General features: G+C 44.8%; 1 protein-coding gene and 1 pseudogene across 1 annotated transcript; both read right to left on the bottom strand.

Annotated features, from left to right (window-relative positions):
* Positions 1-3,092: 3,092 nt before the first annotated feature.
* On the bottom strand, positions 3,093-4,130 carry LOC141021088 (protein STRICTOSIDINE SYNTHASE-LIKE 10-like; annotated as a pseudogene).
* Positions 4,131-13,351: 9,221 nt separating this feature from the next.
* Positions 13,352-14,521, bottom strand: LOC141020814 (protein STRICTOSIDINE SYNTHASE-LIKE 10-like). Its single transcript, XM_073495757.1, has one exon. It carries the CDS (start codon positions 14,519-14,521, stop codon positions 13,352-13,354), a length of 1,170 nt encoding a protein of 389 aa, XP_073351858.1.
* Between the last annotated feature and the right edge of the window lie 10,978 nt (positions 14,522-25,499).

Consider the following 25,499-nt stretch of genomic DNA (forward strand, 5'->3'; position numbering starts at 1 on the left):
GCTTAGTATAACGTAGGTTTGTACTTTCCAAGGAGTTCCATGGAAATGATTGGAACATGAGTTCAATATATACTGATATAGAATTTTATTAGTTTGTGTGAGTTTCCTATGTTGATGCACCCATGCTACTTGATTTTGAATACGAGGATTTTTATACCCAGAACTTATGTCATTTCTCTTCTCTATATATATTACTCATCATTGATGCATAAAAAAAAATCACATCTGTATGATATTATCTGTAACTTAAATTGCTTTCCCGTGGAAGTGCACGGGTTGATGACTAATCTTGTAGTGATTGAAAGCACATAACTTCAGCTTTGAAGAATAGGAAAAAACGTCAATAATAATTATGTTCCACGCAAAATTATAAAACATTTTTTTACATGAATTGAAATAACTGACAGCAAATTATTCAACAACAAGCTGATAAAAGGATACAGCAATGTCTTGACACTAGACGTCTTGATGGAACATATCGCTGGAACATGGTACTAGTCATCAGATTCAGACTCATCACTGCCGATGCCTAGCGCCAACATGTAATCACCACGCTGATCATCGCCATCGGCCAAGTCCTGTTGCTGCACAAGTGTAAGGCTCCCCTCTGTGACGTCCACCCAGAACAACTCGACAACCATGTCCACGTGTTCGCTAGGGAACACGACAAGGACGTCACGCACGAGCTGCATTCTCATCACCCCGTCGCGGTGGCGGGCCAGTTGCAGGAAGGATCTGATGAACGAGTTGTTACTAAGCCTGTGGCGAGCGTGCTGCCTAGCCACGCACACGAAGTGAGGCTGCGGTCGGAGCGCATATCTGAGCAAATCCCCTTCTAGAGTTGGCAGGAAGAACTGGCCGCGCACGAAGAGCCCGGACTCTAACAGCGCCGGCGAAGGATCCATGATCTGCCACCTGACGTCGCCGGGCTTTGCGTGCATGATTACTTCCCTGAACGACCCCACCGTCACATACAGCACCACGGTGGGATCAGCCTCGCCGTCGTTGTAGACCATTCCTGCCGCGTTCCACTCGATCGCCCAGGGTGGGCTCTCGAGGAAGACGTTGGGCAGGTCAGCGACGGCCCCGGTCACCGGGTTGAACAGCCGCATATCCCACCCTAAGGCTAAGAGCACCAGGAGGCCCTCGGCGCTGGCGACGACGTCCCCGTACTCCCGAGGGATGTTGAGCTCGATGGAGGCGCTGGTGAGATGGTTTACGAACCTGGCCTTGTGATCAGTGCGCTCATCCCCTTTCGTCATCTCCCATTGCCATGGGTAGAAGCGCGGGTCCATGCCCACTAGCTTCGGGTCGGCAGTGGCGGCCCTCCACGGCTTGCACACACCTCAAAGCGCCATGTAGTCCTTTACGTCGGAGGCCAATACCATCTCCGCCACCTTGGGTAGCAGCAGGTCGGCGAAGACGATTTCCCGGTCTAGGCTGTCCAGCTCATCCATTGAGGTGCATACGCTGCAAATCAAGAGATTGGAGTACATTAATCTAACAAATCAGGAGAATACCCCACTAGAGTTTAGAGATTCATTTCCTGGATGCATGCTTTTGAAACTTGGAAATCAAGAGATTAGAGATTCATTCCGTCGATGCATATGCTTTTGATCTAGCAACAAGAAAAAAATATAAAATAGATCTAATCCGTAAAAGATATAGCTATATGCATGCGTAATTTCATATAGTGTACCCACCGTTTTTGGCCGGAATCCTCGGGGCAGGCGATGAACGACCGGCCAATCTCCGGCGCGGCTGCAGGAGCGTTGGTGGCGGCGGCTGCAACAGGGAGCTGGGGTTCCATTTTGCGGCTAGGGTTGTTGGGAGGGCAGGCTAGCTTGCGGAGGCCGGGATGGGTTGGCTTTAAATGGCGGCCGGGCAGCTACAAGTGAAAGGGAACGCTGTGTGGATTGAACGAAAATGGAAGGTAGTAGACAGACATGAGGTCACAGCTAGGCTAGGCGACGAGATTAATTATACGACCAGCTGGTGTATTTTTCGTCATAAATTAATATGCTTCGATCCTGTACCCTTGGATGCCAATCAAACGGCGCCCATTTGGAGACCATTAGCTGTTCAGGTGATTATATCAGAGGAAGAAAGGAGTTGCACGTGCGTACATGCAGTGGAATTCAAACGTACAAATGAACACAAAATGGATGTAGTTTAGCATACATCGTGTGCATGCAAAAAAAACTATAAAAAAAATATGACAACTTGTGGTCTGCACAAAAAACATATATGTGAATGACACATTAAACTATAAACTTATAATCTCGTATATTTTGCATAGTTAAAAAGTGCTCATATTTTAAATGAAATTTTGCAGGGCATAAGATACAACATAACCTATTTTAATAGATACAAAAAATAAACCCATCTCAACGAATTTGTTCATTACGTCTGAACTTCTTTTATTCTTGGCGGTTTCTGTTGTAGAATTTTAGAACCATATATATGCAATGCAATTCACACATACACATATGCCCTGAAAGTTTTTGTATGCCAAGACACTATATTATTTTTGATAAAACACAAAAGCTTTTGTCTCGATGCATTGATAAAATGAGAGAACAAATATTTTTACATGCCTAGTGACGGGCCACACCCCAATGTACAATACTACACTTCTAAGTAGCAACCATTGGGAGGAGTGCCGTCACAGTACACGTCTAAGTATAACCATTGTTTCTTGTCAAAAATAATATAGTGTCTTAACATACAAAAACTTTGAGGGCATATGTGTATGTGTGAATTGCACTGCATATATGTGGTTCTAGAATTCTACAGCAGGAATAAAGAGCAAATTCATTGACTTTGCGTGTTTACGTGAAGGGAACAATCCACGAGTGCATGGTGCGTCCCTGCTCTCTCGCTAGCAATAGCATGCAGGCTGGCTCTTATATGGATAGAATTTAGCTTTTATGCACGTAAATATGGAAGAAAGAACAAATAATGATTTGCTGATAGAAAATGTGTATTACAATAGTCCATCCGACGAAAACAAAAATAAATTGAAAAATTACATTTAGTGGTAAGAGCAAGAAACTAAAAGGCATCCTATATGCATCTACTACAATAGTTCTCTACTTGCGCTTAACAACGCCGACATAAGGAAGCTCTACCGAACCCAAGTAGATTTTGCCATTTGCTCTCTCCATAATCTCGGTGGGCCTCACCTTCTTTGGCCCTCTCATCTCCTCGACTATCTTCCCATCGTTACCGACCCTGACAGCGAGACGATGACTATCACGACCAAAGGGTAACTCATTCTTCTCGCGGTGTAACGCCACCCAATAGCCTCCTTTGGTGTCGGGCCTCACGTTATCTGGATAGCCGGGCAGGTCGGCAAAAGGCTCCGATGTGCCTGCGTTGACCCCTTTGATCCAATGCCTCAGCAGCTTGCATGGTCCGGTAGATGCGACCACGAGGTGAGTGCGGTCGGCGCTGAGCGCGACGCCGTTGGGGTACGTCATGTCCGCCTGGAGCACCGTGACATCGGATGTCCGTGGGTCGTACCTCATGAGGCGGCCCGTCGAGTCCCCAGTGCGAGTGACCATCTCATGCTGCGACCTTTGATAGTTCATCGAGCTGTCGGTGAAGTAGACCTGACCCGTAACTTGATCGACGTCAACACCGTTGGTGAAGCGCAGAGGAAAACCGTCAACCTGGTTGACCAACACGGTGGCCTCCCCGCCGCCCGGCGCAACCCGCATCAGCCCCTTGTATGCGTCGGCCACGTAGAGGTCACCCGATTTCTGGTTGAACCGTAGGCCGAGCGGACGGCCGCAGCGGCTCTCCCTGGCAGTCTCAGTCTCCGGGCTGAACTTGGACGGCGTGCACGTCCTGCTATCGTAGCCGGGTCCATATGCATAGGTAGTCCATCCTAGCTTTTCGCCGTTCCACTTGAGGATCCGGCCATCAGAGACGCCGCTGTAGGGGCCCTGGCCTTGACCGTCGAAGGCGACGCTCTCCGGCCCGTGGACCGTCCCACGCGGCAGCGGCAGCTGTTGGCTTCGTGAGGCATCGAAGCTAGTGGCGGCTAAGGCCCCGGGCATGAGGAGAAGGACGAGGATGATCAGCGTGACGGTGGTCTTGAGGAGGCGGCTCATGCTGCACCCCATGTTGTTGTCGATCTGCTGGTTGTCTCCTTGGCTCTTGGACTCTTGGTTAATAAGCACCTGCGCTGGATGGCTTGGTTTGATGGAGAGATCCAAGCTGGAGGCTGCTCTTATATAGCAGCAGCATTGATCCATCGAGAACTAGCAGTAGTCCGAGTCGGCGTGTGGTACAGCCGGAGGCCGAGTGGGTTTCGATCCTACGTTTTTTTTTTTAGGAAAACCGTTTCTGCTACGTAACGGACGGAATCAAACCAAACGAGGAAGAGCAAAAAAAAGGGTGGCCGGTGTACGTGCGTGATCGTACAAGCCAGCTTCACGTGTATTGTGTACGGGAGCAGAAGAATCGATCCACCTGCTAGCCTGCTTGCTTCGGAGCTCGTACAGCTTGTTCCTTCGGAAAGCACTCCATCGTCATCGTCTCGCCGTCGCCGGAAGTACTCGTCGTCGGCACTCGGCCAACAACCGTTCCGACCAAAACCCCTCTCTTTCCTTGTTTTCACCAACGTACCTTAGGACATGTACAATGGTGCTATCTTAAGAATGCCACGTAGGATAAAAGATAAGGTGGAGGAGAGAGAACTCATAAGAAAAGGCTAGTCTTTTCTTGTTTAAGAGAAGACAAGAGATGATCTCTTAGCACAATATGTCTCACCATGTTTTTAGAAATAACTAGTTATTGACGATAAGGCTAAGAGATGACCCATTGTAGACAAATATTTCTATCATCTCTAAATTACATGCAAAACTTAAGATAAGACCATTTTATCAACCATTGTACATGCCATCTTATCAACCAACTAGTACTACGAATGGTACACGTACACAGGACAGGAGCACGTACGCCATCCATACTCCATAAATTAAAAGAATCTAAAAATATTACTCCATTAACGAGCAATACCGCCGTCTTCCCCGCCTAAGGTTTTGGATTTCGGAAAATATACCGCCCCAGAATGAAATTGACGCAATTCGGCTTTAACGGAAATTCCGGACGAAGAGCACCATCCATATTTTGTGTTCTTGAACGAAAATGAGCCGATTTTGAACAAAAATAAACGAAATTACCCCCGCAAGAAAAATATATCATAAAGGGTTTCTTATTTTTTTGGCACGGATGCACAGAAGTAGGCGGACTACACTGAGCTTGGCCGGCCAAACCTTAGATCAGGGCCTGGGTGTTCCGCGTGACGGCGCCCACTAAACCAGAGGCCGCCACCGCAGCGGTGATCCCAACAAGTGTGTATCATTGCAGGACAAAATTTAAAGAAGAGCTCAAGTGGATCATCTACAGAGCGAAAAGGCATGAATACAGTGGCTTTCATGACTAGGTGAATGATTTTCGTTAAGCCAGACTGTAATTGTTGTAATCTAGTAAACTAGATATATTATTTATTTATTTGTATTTGTATGTTTTTATTTCTTTCTTTTCTTTCCTGAAGACTTTCTATTACTTTTTAAAAATAATAAAATACGCAGCAGAGTCCTGCTGTTTCCCTAAAATAAGGGAACTTAACCCTTCCCCAGAACTGATACAAATAATCAGAGTTAGCATAGTACTTCCCATCAGGAGTCCATTTCCAGCTTAGAACATCCACCCTTTCAGATAGCAAAATTACTTGAGTGTGGTGCCAAAGGCTGATAAATTTAGGAAGAACATCAACGTCCGGGTTGTGCTTTATCGAAGAAATCCATTTACTGTTGGTGAGGCCCTCATTAACAATGATCTTCCTCTTCTTGCTGTGTTTATAAAGATTTGGGAAGACAAATGCAGGAGCCTCCCCATTCAATCAGTGGTCATGCCAAAAGGAAACTGATTTGCCATAACCCAAGATGAAACAAGTACAAGCAACAAACAGAGCCTTGACTTCCTTATCGACAGGAATCGGAAGATCATGCCATAGCTTGTCAGTTCCTCTATGATTGAGCCACAACCACCTCGCTTTTAGAGCAATACCTTGTTTGTGAACACAAGGGATACCGAGCCCACCAAACTGCACTGGCGAGCAAACCTGCGACCATCGCACCAAGCACTTACCGCCAGTGATAGCATCAACTCCTGCCCAAAGGAAAGCACACTGCAGTTTGTCAATCTGCTTGATAACCCACTATGGTTGCTCCATGGCAAGAAGCAAAAATATGAGCATGGCCGATAATACGAAGCGAACAAGAACCAACCCCCAGAGGAGGAGATCCAACAAGCCTTCCATGCAACAATTTTCTTGATGAGCTTATCCAGGAACTACCACACGGCGTACGTGGAGAGCACTTCCAAGCAAAAAAAAAAACTTATCCAGGAGCTCTTGGACATCAGTCAATTTCAGACGCTTATCCAAGAGGGGCATCCCCGAATAAGGACAAGGGAAGCTAGCAATCTGACAACCAATAGCAACTTGCAGAGAGGTGAGATCAATACCATCACATCTGATTGGAAGAATTTTACTTTTGGCCATATTGGTGCATAGGCCTGTAGCTTTACCAAAGAGATCCATGATCTGCGAAACAGCATTGATGTCCAGCAATAAAGGTTTGATGAAGATGATAACATCGTCTGCGTAAATGCAGGCCCTATGCTTGATGGTCATCTTGCTGAGGGGCGAGAGGACGTTGAGCTGCTGAGCGAGGTCCATCAGGCGACCAAGACAATCAACGACCAAGACAAAGATATATGTAGAGTCAATGTAGAGGGATGAGCTCCTACGTGATTACAGCTCCACTTTGATTACATAAGTAGGGAACAACAACTATCTAGAGAAAATATATGACACAATTATACATGAAACAGAAAAAAGGATAACATCCGCACCAATTGTTGTGCTATTTTGTTTTCTCTTTTCAGCATGAAATTCCTTGAGGAATATAAGTAGTGAACGGTGTGCATACCCAGTATACCAAGAGGATGGACATCAAAGTGATCACATCTTTTTTTTAAAGGCACATGCAACCTGTTAAAAAATGAGTGCTGAATTTACTTATCGTAGTTAGGTACAAATGAAGTAAATAGAACAAAAATGTATAAGAATTTACCATATTATTTTCAGATCCAACTTATATGTACACTAGCTAGCTAAATAAAAATAGAACAGGTGAGTGAGGAAAACATCATCAAGGAGATTGACCACGAGAAGCTGATCTTATATGCATATACGCTAATTAAGATCAGTAAAAAAAGATCAATAAACCGACACAGCGTGCACACTAATAACATCAGGAAAAAATATCAATATTTTCCTTCACAAAAACGTCATAAGAGTCGCAATCTCAAAAGAAAAAACTAACAACGTTATAAGAGACCTTTTCTCACAAGAAACGGGGACCATCAGCACTTTTCCTATAAAAAAAAGACCATCACCACGGTCCTCTCCTATCATCTATTTATTAAAAAAAACATGCTTCCATAACCAGAATACATGGTAGCTCCTCCTCTTTTCTTTCATGAATAAAACCACGATCCAAGTCTCATCCAAGAAAACAGGTAGCAGCTGAGGCCGTTGATGCTGTATATGGGCGTGCAATGTGGGAGCTGCACAGAGTCGCCGGTGGCCATGTTCCACGAGAGCAGGGAGACCGTGTTGCATATGCATGTTGATATGTATATAGTGCCCAGGGTTGGAGATTGATCAGCGGATGCTAGCTATCTAATATCCGTATCCCTGAGTGTTTGACGATGGAGGCGGTGGCGTGCATCAGCTTGGCAACAACGACGGGATGCAAGTGGGCGGCTTGCCTCCGTGGGCTGTGTGGCAAACTCGACTGTGCAGCCATCCATTCTCCTCAGAAGCTAAGCGATGCAGGTTTCTTTGCCGCGAAAACGCCCTATATTTCCGACGAGATGTATGATCCTGTACTTTTTGGCACAGTATCATTAACACCCACTAGTAGAAAAGGAGGCTTCCATACGCCCCCATTAGTCTTCAAAATAATCGAACCGCGACCAAAGGGGTCTTTAGTCGCGGTTCGGGAGGAGACCCGCGCCCAACTATCTGGGCCCAGCGCGCTCGGTGGACAGCTGGCGGACGGGAGGGGCTTTAGTCCCGGTTGGCCTGGCCAACCGGGACTAAAGGTCCTCAGGCTGGCCCGAAGGCCTTTAGTCGCGGTTGGCCAGACCAACCGGGACTAAAGGTCGCGACTAATGGCCCGAAGGCCATTAGTCGCGGTTGGCCAGACCAACCGGGACTAAAGGTCTAACCTTTAGTCCCGGTTGCCTTTAGTCCCGGTTGGTCTGGCCAACCGCGACTAATGGGATTTGAGGCTTCATTTTCAAACTCTACCACCCCCCTGATCGCCTTTTTAGTTTTAGAAAAAACAAAAGAAAATGATGGAAATGTCAAAAAAAAGTTTCCCATGTGATATGTGGTCTAGTTGTTGGGAAAATTAACAAATATGAATTTCGACTTTATTTGCAAAATCTCTCTGGAATTTCTTAAAATGGGCATAACTTTTGCATACGAACTCGGATGAAAAAGTTTTTTATATGAAAACTCATCTACTCGAAAAGTTACATCCGAATTTAACCGGGGAAACCCCGTTAAACATTTTCAAAATCCTCAAAAACCTAACAGAAAAAAAGATACGGGGCTTTTAAGATCTGGAGAGGCAAAAAAATTCAAAAAATTTCAAATTGTGGTCAAACTGTGGTCAAACAATGGTCAAACTAATTATTCTAGAATATTAGTGTTACTAAATAATTATTTCAGATTTTTTTAAACTTTGGTCAAATCTGGTCAAACTGTGGTCAAACTGTGGTCAAACAGTGGTCAAACAATGGTCCAACTAATTATTCCAGAAATATTAGTGTTACTAAATAATTATTGTTTTTTAAAACAATAGTTTCAAACTCAAACAGTGAAATGTGTCACTTCGTGCTCAAGCTAAATTCCTGAGGGTTAATAGAATTGACATCCTACTATTGTCAGGAAAACAACAAGTGCAGACTTGGAAACGAGGGATGAACAGGGATGTATAGGATCTCAACTACTAATGTGTCATGATACAATTGCACTTATATTCTCTTAGTGCATCTTATTCTTGAGAACCGCTTAAGAAGAATGACAAGCATGATCCAAAAATCAGTTTGGTTTCATGCCTGAGAGATCGACGATGGAAGCCATTTGCTTGGTTCGACAACTTATGGAGAGATACAGGGAGCAAAAGAAGGACTTGCATATGGTGTTCATTGACTTGGAGAAGGCCTACGATAAGATACCGTGGAATGTCATGTGATGGGCCTTGGAGAAACACAAAGTCCCAGCAAAGTACATTACCCGCATCAAGGACATGTACGATAATGTTGTGACAAGTGTTCGAACAAGTGATGTCGACACTGATGACTTCCTGATTAAGATAGGACTACATCAGGGGTCAACTTTGAGCCCTTATCTTTTTGCCATGGTGATGGACGAGGTCACAAGGGATATACAAGGAGATATCCCATGGTGTATGCTCTTTGCGGACGATGTGGTGCTAGTTGACGATAGTCAGACGGGGGTAAATAGGAAGTTAGAGTTATGGAGACAAACCTTGGAATCGAAAGGGTTTAAGCTTAGTAGAACAAAAACTGAGTACATGATGTGCGGTTGCAGTACTACTAGGTGTGAGGAGGTGGAGGTTAGCCTTGGTGGGCAGGTGGTGCCCCGGAAGTACACCTTTCGATATTTGGGGCCAATGCTACAGGAGGATGGGGGTATTGATGAAGATGTGAACTGACGGCGGTTCGACCCGCAATGCTGTATGGCCTGAGTGTTGGCCGACTAAAAGGTGACATGTTCAACAGTTAGCGTAGCACCAATTGAAGAGAAGCTTGTCCAACATCGTCTGAGATGGTTTGGGCATATTCAACACAGGCCTCCAAAAGATCCAGTGCATAGCGGACGGATAAAACGTACGGAGAATGTCAAGAGAGGTCGGGGTAGACCGAAGTTGACATGGGAGGAGTCCGTTAAGAGAGACATGAAGGATTGGGGTATCACCAAAAAACTATCTATGGATAGGGGTGCGTGGAAGCTTGCAATCCATGTGTCGGAGCCATCAGTTGGTCACAAGATCTTAGGGGTTTCACCTCTAGCCTACCCCAACTTGTTTGATACTAAACGCTTTGTTGTTGTTGTTGTTACTAAGGTTTAATATAACTTTTTTAATCTTTCAATGAAGTAACTTCATTTCTTTTCAAACTATAACTGGCTTAGTATAACGTAGGTTTGTACTTTCCAAGGAGTTCCATGGAAATGATTGGAACATGAGTTCAATATATACTGATATAGAATTTTATTAGTTTGTGTGAGTTTCCTATGTTGATGCACCCATGCTACTTGATTTTGAATACGAGGATTTTTATACCGAGAACTTATGTCATTTCTCTTCTCTATATATATTACTCATCATTGATGCATAAATAAAAAAAATCACATCTGTATGATATTATCTGTAACTTAAATTGCTTTCCCGTGGAAGTGCACGGGTTGATGACTAATCTTGTAGTGATTGAAAGCACATAACTTCAGAAATTATAAAACATTTTTTTACATGAATTGAAATAACTGCCAGCAAATTATTCAACAACAAGCTGATAAAAGGATACTGCAATGTCTTGACACTAGACGTCTTGATGGAACATATCGCTGGAACATGGTACTAGTCATCAGATTCAGACTCATCACTGCCGATGCCTAGCGCCAACATGTAATCACCACGCCGATCATCGCCATCGGCCAAGTCCTGTTGCTGCACAAGTGTAAGGCTCCCCTCTGTGACGTCCACCCAGAACAACTCGACAACCATGTCCACGTGTTCGCTAGGGAACACGACAAGGACGTCACGCACGAGCTGCATTCTCATCACCCCGTCGCGGTGGCGGGCCAGTTGCAGGAAGGATCTGATGAACGAGTTGTTACTAAGCCTGTGGCGAGCGTGCTGCCTAGCCACGCACACGAAGTGAGGCTGCGGTCGGAGCGCATATCTGAGCAAATCCCCTTCTAGAGTTGGCAGGAAGAACTGGCCGCGCACGAAGAGCCCGGACTCTGACAGCATCGGCGAAGGATCCACGATCTGCCACCTGACGTCGCCGGGCTTTGCGTGCATGATTACTTCCCTGAACGACCCCACCGTCACATACAGCACCACGGTGGGATCAGCCTCGCCGTCGTTGTAGACCATTCCTGCCGCGTTCCACTCGATCGCCCAGGGTGGGCTCTCGAGGAAGACGTTGGGTAGGTCAGCGACGGCCCCGGTCACCGGGTTGAACAGCCGCATATCCCACCCTAAGGCTAAGAGCACCAGGAGGCCCTCGGCGCTGGCGACGACGTCCCCGTACTCGCGAGGGATGTTGAGCTCGATGGAGGCGCTGGTGAGATGGTTTACGAACTTGGCCTTGTGATCGGTGCGCTCATCCCCTTTCGTCATCTCCCATTGCCATGGGTAGAAGCGCGGGTCCATGCCCACTAGCTTCGGGTCGGCAGTGGCGGCCCTCCACGGCTTGCACACACCTCAAAGCGCCATGTAGTCCTTTACGTCGGAGGCCAATACCATCTCCGCCACCTTCGGTAGCAGCAGGTCGGCGAAGACGATTTCCTAGTCTAGGCTGTCCAGCTCATCCATTGAGGTGCATACGCTGCAAATCAAGAGATTGGAGTACATTAATCTAACAAATCAGGAGAATACCCCACTAGAGTTTAGAGATTCATTTCCTGGATGCATGCTTTTGAAACTTGGAAATCAAGAGATTAGAGATTCATTCCGTCGATGCATATGCTTTTGATCTAGCAACAAGAAAAAAATATAAAATAGATCTAATCCGTAAAAGATATAGCTATATGCATGCGTAATTTCATATAGTGTACCCACCGTTTTGGGCCGGAATCCTCGGGGCAGGCGATGAACGACCGGCCAATCTCCGGCGCGGCTGCAGGAGCGTTGGTGGCGGCGGCTGCAACAGGGAGCTGGGGTTCCATTTTGCGGCTAGGGTTGTTGGGAGGGCAGGCTAGCTTGCGGAGGCCGGGATGGGTTGGCTTTAAATGGCGGCCGGGCAGCTACAAGTGAAAGGGATCGCTGTGTGGATTGAACGAAAATGGAAGGTAGTAGACAGACATGAGGTCACAGCTAGGCTAGGCGACGAGATTAATTATACGACCAGCTGGTGTATTTTTCGTCATAAATTAATATGCTTCGATCCTGTACCTTGGATGCCAATCAAACGGCGCCCATTTGGAGACCATTAGCTGTTCAGGTGATTATATCAGAGGAAGAAAGGAGTTGCACGTGCGTACATGCAGTGCAATTCAAACGTACAAATGAACACAAAATGGATGTAGTTTAGCATACATCGTGTGCATGCAAAAAAAACTATAAAAAAAATATGACAACTTGTGGTCTGCACAAAAAACATATATGTGAATGACACATTAAACTATAAACTTATAATCTCGTATTTTTTGCATAGTTAAAAAGTGCTCATATTTTAAATGAAATTTTGCAGGGCATAAGATACAACATAACCTATTTTAATAGATACAAAAAATAAACCCATCTCAACGAATTTGTTCATTACGTCTGAACTTCTTTTATTCTTGGCGGTTTCTGTTGTAGAATTTTAGAACGACATATATGCAATGCAATTCACACATACACATATGCCCTGAAAGTTTTTGTATGCCAGGACACTATATTATTTTTGATAAAACACAAAAGCTTTTGTCTCGATGCATTGATAAAATGAGAGAACAAATATTTTTACATGCCTAGTGACGGGCCACACCCCAATGTACAATACTACACTTCTACGTAGCAACCATTGGGAGGAGTGCCGTCACAGTACACGTCTAAGTATAACCATTGTTTCTTGTCAAAAATAATATAGTGTCTTGACATACAAAAACTTTGAGGGCATATGTGTATGTGTGAATTGCACTGCATATATGTGGTTCTAGAATTCTACAGCAGGAATAAAGAGCAAATTCATTGACTTTGCGTGTTTACGTGAAGGGAACAATCCACGAGTGCATGGTGCGTCCCTGCTCTCTCGCTAGCAATAGCATGCAGGCTGGCTCTTATATGGATAGAATTTAGCTTTTATGCACGTAAATATGGAGGAAAGAACAAATAATGATTTGCTGATAGAAAATGTGTATTACAATAGTCCATCCGATGAAAACAAAAATAAATTGAAAAATTACATTTAGTGGTAAGAGCAAGAAACTAAAAGGCATCCTATATGCATCTACTACAATAGTTCTCTACTTGCGCTTAACAACGCCGACATAAGGAAGCTCTACCGAACCCAAGTAGATTTTGCCATTTGCTCTCTCCATAATCTCGGTGGGCCTCACCTTCTTTGGCCCTCTCATCTCCTCGACTATCTTCCCATCGTTACCGACCCTGACAGCGAGACGATGACTATCACGACCAAAGGGTAACTCATTCTTCTCGCGGTGTAACGCCACCCAATAGCCTCCTTTGGTGTCGGGCCTCACGTTATCTGGATAGCCGGGCAGGTCGGCAAAAGGCTCCGATGTGCCTGCGTTGACCCCTTTGATCCAATGCCTCAGCAGCTTGCATGGTCCGGTAGATGCGACCACGAGGTGAGTGCGGTCGGCGCTGAGCGCGACGCCGTTGGGGTACGTCATGCCCGCCTGGAGCACCGTGACATCGGATGTCCGTGGGTCGTACCTCATGAGGCGGCCCGTCGAGTCCCCAGTGCGAGTGACCATCTCATGCTGCGACCTTTGATAGTTCATCGAGCTGTCGGTGAAGTAGACCTGACCCGTAACTTGATCGACGTCAACACCGTTGGTGAAGCGCAGAGGAAAACCGTCAACCTGGTTGACCAACACGGTGGCCTCCCCGCCGCCCGGCGCAACCCGCATCAGCCCCTTGTATGCGTCGGCCACGTAGAGGTCACCCGATTTCTGGTTGAACCGTAGGCCGAGCGGACGGCCGCAGCGGCTCTCCCTGGCAGTCTCAGTCTCCGGGCTGAACTTGGACGGCGTGCACGTCCTGCTATCGTAGCCGGGTCCATATGCATAGGTAGTCCATCCTAGCTTTTCGCCGTTCCACTTGAGGATCCGGCCGTCAGAGACGCCGCTGTAGGGGCCCTGGCCTTGACCGTCGAAGGCGACGCTCTCCGGCCCGTGGACCGTCCCACGCGGCAGCGGCAGCTGTTGGCTTCGTGAGGCATCGAAGCTAGTGGCGGCTAAGGCCCCGGGCATGAGGAGAAGGACGAGGATGATCAGCGTGACGGTGGTCTTGAGGAGGCGGCTCATGCTACACCCCATGTTGTTGTCGATCTGCTGGTTGTCTCCTTGGCTCTTGGACTCTTGGTTAATAAGCACCTGCGCTGGATGGCTTGGTTTGATGGAGAGATCCAAGCTGGAGGCTGCTCTTATATAGCAGCAGCATTGATCCATCGAGAACTAGCAGTAGTCCGAGTCGGCGTGTGGTACAGCCGGAGGCCGAGTGGGTTTCGATCCTACGTTTTTTTTTTTAGGAAAACCGTTTCTGCTACGTAACGGACGGAATCAAACCAAACGAGGAAGAGCAAAAAAAAGGGTGGCCGGTGTACGTGCGTGATCGTACAAGCCAGCTTCACGTGTATTGTGTACGGGAGCAGAAGAATCGATCCACCTGCTAGCCTGCTTGCTTCGGAGCTCGTACAGCTTGTTCCTTCGGAAAGCACTCCATCGTCATCGTCTCGCCGTCGCCGGAAGTACTCGTCGTCGGCACTCGGCCAACAACCGTTCCGACCAAAACCCCTCTCTTTCCTTGTTTTCACCAACGTACCTTAGGACATGTACAATGGTGCTATCTTAAGAATGCCACGTAGGATAAAAGATAAGGTGGAGGAGAGAGAACTCATAAGAAAAGGCTAGTCTTTTCTTATTTAAGAGAAGACAAGAGATGATCCCTTAGCACAATATGTCTCACCATGTTTTTAGAAATAACTAGTTATTGAGGATAAGGCTAAGAGATGACCCATTGTAGACAAATATTTCTATCATCTCTAAATTACATGCAAGACTTAAGATAAGACCATTTTATCAACCATTGTACATGCCATCTTAGCAACCAACTAGTACTACGAATGGTACACGTACACAGGACAGGAGCACGTACGCCATCCATACCCCATAAATTAAAAGAATCTAAAAATATTACTCCATTAAGGAGCAATACCGCCGTCTTCCCCGCCTAAGGTTTTGGATTTCGGAAAATATACCGCCCCAGAATGAAATTGACGCAATTCGGCTTTAACGGAAATTCCGGACGAAGAGCACCATCCATATTTTGTGTTCTTGAACGAAAATGAGCCGATTTTGAACAAAAATAAACGAAATTACCCCCGCAAGAAAAATATATCATAAAGGGTTTCTTATTTTTTTGGCACGGATGCACAGAAGTAGGCGGACTACACTGAGCTCGGCCGGCCAAACCTTAGATCAGGGCCTGGGTGTTCCGGCGTGACGGCGCCCACTAAACCAGAGGCCGCCACCGCAGCGGTGATCCCAACAAGTGTGTATCATTGCAGGACAAAATTTAAAGAAGAGCTCAAGTGGATCATCTACAGAGCGAAAAGGCATGAATACAGTGGCTTTCATGACTAGGTGAAAGATTTTCGTTAAGCCAGACTGTAATTGTTGTAATCTAGTAAACTAGATATATTATTTATTTATTTGTATTTGTATGTTTTTATTTCTTTCTTTTCTTTCCTGAAGACTTTCTATTACTTTTTAAAAATTAATAAAAATACGCAGCAGAGTCCTGCTGTTTCCCTAAAATAAGGGAACTTAACCCTTCCCCAGAACTGATACAAATAATCAGAGTTAGCATAGTACTTCCCATCAGGAGTCCATTTCCAGCTTAGAACATCCTCCCTTTCAGATAGCAAAATTACTTGAGTGTGGTGCCAAAGGCTGATAAATTTAGGAAGAACATCAACGTCCGGGTTGTGCTTTATCGAAGAAATCCATTTACTGTTGGTGAGGCCCTCATTAACAATGATCTTCCTCTTCTTGCTGTGTTTATAAAGATTTGGGAAGACAAATGCAGGAGCCTCCCCATTCAATCAGTGGTCATGCCAAAAGGAAACTGATTTGCCATAACCCAAGATGAAACAAGTACTAGCAACAAACAGAGCCTTGACTTCCTTATCGACAGGAATCGGAAGATCATGCCATAGCTTGTCAGTTCCTCTATGATTGAGCCACAACCACCTCGCTTTTAGAGCAATACCTTGTTTGGGATACCGAGCCCACCAAACTGCACTGGCGAGCAAACCTGCGACCATCGCACCAAGCACTTACCGCCAGTGATAGCATCAACTCCTGCCCAAAGGAAAGCACACTGCAGTTTGTCAATCTGCTTGATAACCCACTATGGTTGCTCCATGGCAAGAAGCAAAAATATGAGCATGGCCGATAATACGAAGCGAACAAGAACCAACCCCCAGAGGAGGAGATCCAACAAGCCTTCCATGCAACAATTTTCTTGATGAGCTTATCCAGGAACTACCACACGGCGTACGTGGAGAGCACTTCCAAGCAAAAAAAAACTTATCCAGGAGCTCTTGGACATCGGTCAATTTCAGACGCTTATCCAAGAGGGGCATCCCCGAATAAGGACAAGGGAAGCTAGCAATCTGACAACCAATAGCAACTTGCAGAGAGGTGAGATCAATACCATCACATCTGATTGGAAGAATTTTACTTTTGGCCATATTGGTGCATAGGCCTGTAGCTTTACCAAAGAGATCCATGATCTGCGAAACAGCATTGATGTCCAGCAATAAAGGTTTGATGAAGATGATAACATCGTCTGCGTAAATGCAGGCCCTATGCTTGATGGTCATCTTGCTGAGGGGCGAGAGGACGTTGAGCTGCTGAGCGAGGTCCATCATGCGACCAAGACAATCAACGACCAAGACAATCAACGACCAAGACAAAGATATATGTAGAGTCAATGTAGAGGGATGAGCTCCTACGTGATTACAGCTCCACTTTGATTACATAAGTAGGGAACAACAACTATCTAGAGAAAATATATGACACAATTATACATGAAACAGAAAAAAGGATAACATCCGCACCAATTGTTGTGCTATTTTGTTTTCTCTTTTCAGCATGAAATTCCTTGAGGAATATAAGTAGTGAACGGTGTGCATACCCAGTATACCAAGAGGATGGACATCAAAGTGATCACATCTTTTTTTTAAAGGCACATGCAACCTGTTAAAAAATGAGTGCTGAATTTACTTATCGTAGTTAGGTACAAATGAAGTAAATAGAACAAAAATGTATAAGAATTTACCATATTATTTTCAGATCGAACTTATATGTACACTAGCTAGCTAAATAAAAATAGAACAGGTGAGTGAGGAAAACATCATCAAGGAGATTGACCACGAGAAGCTGATCTTATATGCATATACACTAATTAAGATCAGAAAAAAAAGATCAATAAACCGACACAGCGTGCACACTAATAACATCAGGAAAAAATATCAATATTTTCCTTCACAAAAACGTCATAAGAGTCGCAATCTCAAAAGAAAAAACTAACAACGTTATAAGAGACCTTTTCTCACAAGAAACGGGGACCATCAGCACTTTTCCTAAAAAAAAAGACCATCACCACGGTCCTCTCCTATCATCTATTTATTAAAAAAAACATGCTTCCATAACCAGAATACATGGTAGCTCCTCCTCTTTTCTTTCATGAATAAAACCACGATCCAAGTCTCATCCAAGAAAACAGGTAGCAGCTGAGGCCGTTGATCCTGTATATGGGCGTGCAATGTGGGAGCTGCACAGAGTCGCCGGTGGCCAGGTTCCACGAGAGCAGGGAGACCGTGTTGCATATGCATGTTGATATGTATATAGTGCCCAGGGTTGGAGATTGATCAGCGGATGCTAGCTATCTAATATCCGTATCCCTGAGTGTTTGACGATGGAGGCGGTGGCGTGCATCAGCTTGGCAACAACGACGGGATGCAAGTGGGCAGCTTGCCTCCGTGGGCTGTGTGGCAAACTCGACTGTGCAGCCATCCATTCTCCTCAGAAGCTAAGCGATGCAGGTTCCTTTGCCGCGAAAACGCCCTATATTTCCGACGAGATGTATGATCCTGTACTTTTTGGCACAGTATCATTAACACCCACTGGTAGAAAAAGAGGCTTCCATACGCCCCCATTAGTCTTCAAAATAATCGAACCGCGACCAACGGGGTCTTTAGTCGCGGTTCGGGAGGAGACCCGCGACCAACTATCTGGGCCCAGCGCGCTCGGTCGACAGCTGGCGGACGGGAGGGGCTTTAGTCCCGGTTGGCCTAGCCAACCGGGACTAAAGGTCCTCAGGCTGGCCCGAAGGCCTTTAGTCGCGGTTGGCCAGATCAACCGGGACTAAAGGTCGCGACTAATGGCCTTCGGGATTTGAGGCTTCATTTTCAAACTCTACCACCCCCCTGGATCGCCTTTTCAGTTTTAGAAAAAACAAAAGAAAATGATGGAAATGTCAAAAAAAAAGTTTCCCATGTTATATGTGGTCTAGTTGTTGGGAAAATTAACAAATATGAATTTCGACTTTATTTGCAAAATCTCTCTGGAATTTCTTAAAATGGGCATAACTTTTGCATACGAACTCGGATGAAAAAGTTTTTTATATGAAAAATCATCTACTCGAAAAGTTACATCCGAATTTAACCGGGGGAACCCCGTTAAACATTTTCAAAATCCTCAAAAACTAATAGAAAAAAGATACGGGGCTTTTAAGATCTGGAGAGGCAAAAAAATTCAAAAAATTTCAAATTGTGGTCAAACTGTGGTCAAACAATGGTCAAACTAATTATTCTAGAATATTAGTGTTACTAAATAATTATTTCAGATTTTTTTAAACTTTGGTCAAATCTGGTCAAACTGTGGTCAAACAGTGGTCAAACAATGGTCCAACTAATTATTCCAGAAATATTAGTGTTACTAAATAATTATTGTTTTTTAAAACAATAGTTTCAAACTCAAACAGTGAAATGTGTCACTTCGTGCTCAAGCTAAATTCCTGAGGGTTAATAGAATTGACATCCTACTATTGTCAGGAAAACAACAAGTGCAGACTTGGAAACGAGGGAGAATAGAACCCGGAAGTTAAGCGTGCTCAGGCTGGAGTAGTGAGAGGATGGGTGACCGTCCGGGAAGTTAGATGATTTGGAATGATGAGGGGTGATTAGAGATTAGAGGATAAATTGAGCAGTGATGAGGGGTGGTGATTAGAGATTAAAGGTTAAAATAATTCAGAAATTTGAAAATTAAAAAAAATTAAAAAAATTCGCAAAGAAACCAGGTTTAGGGGGCCTAAAACCCTAAACCTGCGGAGGAGGCCTTTAGTCCCGGTTAGCCACGAGAACCGGGACTAAAGGTCCTCCGCCCCGACGGACCCCTGGCGCCCACGTGGACGGGCCTTTAGTCCCGGTTAGCCACGAGAACCGGGACTAAAGCCTTTAGTCGCGGTTCGTAAGAGGCGCGACTAAGGGGGGGGGGGGTCTTTAGTCGCGCATATTTAGTCCCGGTTGCACAGCCGGGACTAAAGGCCTTTGCGAACCGGGACTAAAGGCCCATTTTCTACCAGTGACCCACGCACAGATAGATTGGTTACCCCGAGAAGCACGGGTACACGAGGATAGCTAGCTAAAGCTAGCGATTCTATTATGAGAGAAGATGCACGCTGACGTACGTACAAGCAATACCCTCATCCATTGTTTCCCATGGCTGCACAACAGACGTGAGGACGTACTGGCCATATGAGCTTCTCATCACGTCGGGGCTGCATCACGCGTTTCCTGGTGCAGGTGCAGCCCACTAATTATTGGATTGAACCCCTACTGTATTCTACAAGCCATTAAATTCGTCACCAAATATCTGATAAATGAGGTTGATCCGTACCATCTGAACAAAAATATTGAAGCCGTCCTTCCATGTCACCCTCACTTACATCTAGGAGCATTCTGCTCGTTCCAAATGGTCCGAAGCAAGAGCACTGCACCACCAATCTTGCTAAACAACATCATCCGCGAGGCAAACCATTGGATCACCGCCAGAGCTATGAAATTAGGGAACATTATTTTGTGTGACTATTCCTGCATGCCGTGTAGAAGTGTGCCCTTGTAACAAACTATATTCTCTTCTTATTTAATAGATGATGCAAATCTTTTGCCTCTGTTTCGAAAAAAAACTTATATCTAGGAGCAGTAGTTGCCTCTCCTCCACATGCACATCCTCTAAGCCACCACACAGGTAGTTCGCATGTCAGAAAAAAAATATTCCTTCTTTCCCTGACCAGTTCACAAGATTACTTCTGTTTATTTTTTAATTGGTAGCACACTAGGATACCTTGGATGGATGAAAGATGATGGCTTCATACTACCATGTTATTACCCTGCACGTGAAACATCAATAGTGCATTAGAAGTTGAGTCATGGGAATTGCTGATGCTTTACTCCACAGATTGCATGCAGATATGCATTTTCTTACCACGTAAAGTGGCTATTATTTACTCATACTGATTCCATTGATATTTATATACTCTAGATGAGAGTTAACTCCTAGATCTGACCCAATGATTGCTTTGTCCATTATCGAAGTTGCTTATTTTTTAAACCTTTTGGACATTGTATGTTTGCTTGAGTTAGTGTTCATATAGTATATCTATTAAATGAAGCATGCACGTGATTTCTTTCTATTTGAATTTCTATCTCGATTATATGAGTCATGCATATACATCTCCCTATACAACCACTTAATTTCCAGTTCTCTTCCTCTGATTTTTGTTTCCCTCTTAAGTGAAGACGTCCATGATTTTGAATTTCAATCATATTTTTGTCCAAAGTCGGTTGTCCTCCAATGAAGCCATTAGCTATTGTCTCTATGATGAAACCATCAACTATTGTTACCAAATAGAAAGTATATTTCTTCAGGAAATTGTTCTTAGTTCAGACACAAATATGCCATGCAAGCTTAATTATTTCATCATGTTCTGCATTTAATCGTTGTTTCCATCTACCATTTCATCTTTTTGGTTGTAGTGTATGTTTGAGAAAAAGGGGAGATGCCTATAGTTGGAAGCCTCGGATGGAATCCTAATCACCTTTTTCATGATATATGCTTCCTTTAAATTACTTTATTTACTATGATCTTTCGGATTTGTTATTTATTCACTATTTAATCGATACAAATAACAAAGATTCATGACACATAAGCAACATCCAGTTGACAAGGCTATACTGACATTTACTTTTGTATGATTTCTCCAAAACTTTCACTTATTATGGATGATGAGGAGCAGTTTATGTTCGTTCTAAGATTGCAATAACTAATGTTCTGAAACAGATATAGCTTAAAATCTGAGACCAGAGTAGAGAAATAACCACTTTATGAATTGTTAGTAATTTTTGTAATAGCAGAATTATTATTTTATTATTGGTAGCAGGATTTGATTAGTTGATGGAAGCAACAAGAAATTAAAAATCTAAAATTATCCTTTTGGGGCATGTTCAGTGATGACCAAGGAGTTCCTTTTCTCAAGATATAGTACATTGGTGCAGCAAAAAGTCACTTTGGAGCACGGGTGCATTGGAGCCCTATATTTTGAATAATGCCAAAATGCTATTTTGAAGTTTCAAAAAATTATGAAAATAAATCAACATGTTTATATGGATGTATATTACACATGTGCAAAATTTGATGCTGGTATAAGTGACCATGTGAGTCACACGAAAATGACAAAATCAGGACTCTGGAAAGATGAATAGTGCATGTATTATTCACTATTTGGAAATCATCATTTTGTCATTTTTGTATAGCTCACATGTTTACTTATTTCATCGCCAAACTTTACACATATATAATATACATCCATATGATCATGTAGAATTCTTTTCGGATTTTTTTTAAAAAATGAATGTGATTATTAAAGTATTTAAAATAAGGTCCTCCAATACGCCCGCGTTCCAAAAATCCACTCTCGCTGGTGCAGGCTATTCTTATAGGTTATTTTTGCATAATGAGTTGCATGCATGCTCCCTTTGCCAAGGTTAGCTCACCACAATGAACAGGGATGTATAGGATCTCAACTACTAATGTGTCATGATACAATTGCACTTATATTCTCTTAGTGCATCTTATTCTTGAGAACCGCTTAAGAAGAATGACAAGCATGATCCAAAAATCAGTTTGGTTTCATGCCTGGGAGATCGACGATGGAAGCCATTTGCTTGGTTCGACAACTTATGGAGAGATACAGGGAGCAAAAGAAGGACTTGCATATGGTGTTCATTGACTTGGAGAAGGCCTACGATAAGATACCGTGGAATGTCATGTGATGGGCCTTGGAGAAACACAAAGTCCCAGCAAAGTACATTACCCGCATCAAGGACATGTACGATAATGTTGTGACAAGTGTTCGAACAAGTGATGTCGACACTGATGACTTCCCGATTAAGATAGGACTACATCAGGGGTCAACTTTGAGCCCTTATCTTTTTGCCATGGTGATGGACGAGGTCACAAGGGATATACAAGGAGATATCCCATGGTGTATGCTCTTTGCGGACGATGTGGTGCTAGTTGACGATAGTCAGACGGGGGTAAATAGGAAGTTAGAGTTATGGAGACAAACCTTGGAATCGAAAGGGTTTAAGCTTAGTAGAACTAAAACTGAGTACATGATGTGCGGTTGCAGTACTACTAGGTGTGAGGAGGTGGAGGTTAGCCTTGGTGGGCAGGTGGTGCCCCGGAAGTACACCTTTCGATATTTGGGGCCAATGCTACAGGAGGATGGGGGTATTGATGAAGATGTGAACTGACGGCGGTTCGACCCGCAATGCTATATGGCCTGAGTGTTGGCCGACTAAAAGGTGACATGTTCAACAGTTAGCGTAGCACCAATTGAAGAGAAGCTTGTCCAACATCGTCTGAGATGGTTTGGGCATATTCAACACAGGCCTCCAAAAGATCCAGTGCATAGCGGACGGATAAAACGTACGGAGAATGTCAAGAGAGGTCGGGGTAGACCGAAGTTGACATGGGAGGAGTCCGTTAAGAGAGACATGAAGGATTGGGGTATCACCAAAAAACTATCTATGGATAGGGGTGCGTGGAAGCTTGCAATCCATGTGTCGGAGCCATCAGTTGGTCACGAGATCTTAGGGGTTTCACCTCTAGCCTACCCCAACTTGTTTGATACTAAAGGCTTTGTTGTTGTTGTTGTTACTAAGGTTTAATATAACTTTTTTAATCTTTCAATGAAGTGACTTCATTTTTTTTCAAACTATAACTGGCTTAGTATAACGTAGGTTTGTACTTTCCAAGGAGTTCCATGGACATGATTGGAACATGAGTTCAATATATACTGATATAGAATTTTATTAGTTTGTGTGAGTTTCCTATGTTGATGCACCCATGCTACTTGATTTTGAATACGAGGATTTTTATACCCAGAACTTATGTCTTTTCTCTTCTCTATATATATTACTCATCATTGATGCATAAATAAAAAAAATCACATCTGTATGATATTATCTGTAACTTAAATTGCTTTCCCGTGGAAGTGCACGGGTTGATGACTAATCTTGTAGTGATTGAAAGCACATAACTTCAGCTTTGAAGAATAGGAAAAAACGTCAATAATAATTATGTTCCACGCAAAATTATAAAACATTTTTTTACATGAATTGAAATAACTGACAGCAAATTATTCAACAACAAGCTGATAAAAGGATACAGCAATGTCTTGACACTAGACGTCTTGATGGAACATATCGCTGGAACATGGTACTAGTCATCAGATTCAGACTCATCACTGCCGATGCCTAGCGCCAACATGTAATCACCACGCTGATCATCGCCATCGGCCAAGTCCTGTTGCTGCACAAGTGTAAGGCTCCCCTCTGTGACGTCCACCCAGAACAACTCGACAACCATGTCCACGTGTTCGCTAGGGAACACGACAAGGACGTCACGCACGAGCTGCATTCTCATCACCCCGTCGCGGTGGCGGGCCAGTTGCAGGAAGGATCTGATGAACGAGTTGTTACTAAGCCTGTGGCGAGCGTGCTGCCTAGCCACGCACACGAAGTGAGGCTGCGGTCGGAGCGCATATCTGAGCAAATCCCCTTCTAGAGTTGGCAGGAAGAACTGGCCGCGCACGAAGAGCCCGGACTCTGACAGCGCCGGCGAAGGATCCATGATCTGCCACCTGACGTCGCCGGGCTTTGCGTGCATGATTACTTCCCTGAACGACCCCACCGTCACATACAGCACCACGGTGGGATCAGCCTCGCCGTCGTTGTAGACCATTCCTGCCGCGTTCCACTCGATCGCCCAGGGTGGGCTCTCGAGGAAGACGTTGGGCAGGTCAGCGACGGCCCCGGTCACCGGGTTGAACAGCCGCATATCCCACCCTAAGGCTAAGAGCACCAGGAGGCCCTCGGCGCTGGCGACGACGTCCCCGTACTCCCGAGGGATGTTGAGCTCGATGGAGGCGCTGGTGAGATGGTTTACGAACCTGGCCTTGTGATCAGTGCGCTCATCCCCTTTCGTCATCTCCCATTGCCATGGGTAGAAGCGCGGGTCCATGCCCACTAGCTTCGGGTCGACAGTGGCGGCCCTCCACGGCTTGCACACACCTCAAAACGCCATGTAGTCCTTTACGTCGGAGGCCAATACCATCTCCGCCACCTTGGGTAGCAGCAGGTCGGCGAAGACGATTTCCCGATCTAGGCTGTCCAGCTCATCCATTGAGGTGCATACGCTGCAAATCAAGAGATTGGAGTACATTAATCTAACAAATCAGGAGAATAACCCACTAGAGTTTAGAGATTCATTTCCTGGATGCATGCTTTTGAAACTTGGAAATCAGGAGATTAGAGATTCATTCCGTCGATGCATATGCTTTTGATCTAGCAACAAGAAAAAAATATAAAATAGATCTAATCCGTAAAAGATATAGCTATATGCATGCGTAATTTCATATAGTGTAGACACCGTTTTTGGCCGGAATCCTCGGGGCAGGCGATGAACGACCGGCCAATCTCCGGCGCGGCTGCAGGAGCGTTGGTGGCGGCGGCTGCAACAGGGAGCTGGGGTTCCATTTTGCGGCTAGGGTTGTTGGGAGGGCAGGCTAGCTTGCGGAGGCCGGGATGGGTTGGCTTTAAATGGCGGCCGGGCAGCTACAAGTGAAAGGGAACGCTGTGTGGATTGAACGAAAATGGAAGGTAGTAGACAGACATGAGGTCACAGCTAGGCTAGGCGACGAGATTAATTATACGACCAGCTGGTGTATTTTTCGTCATAAATTAATATGCTTCGATCCTGTACCCTTGGATGCCAATCAAACGGCGCCCATTTG

This window comes from Aegilops tauschii, chromosome 3, assembly GCF_002575655.3.
Source record: "Aegilops tauschii subsp. strangulata cultivar AL8/78 chromosome 3, Aet v6.0, whole genome shotgun sequence".
NCBI lineage: Eukaryota > Viridiplantae > Streptophyta > Magnoliopsida > Poales > Poaceae > Aegilops > Aegilops tauschii.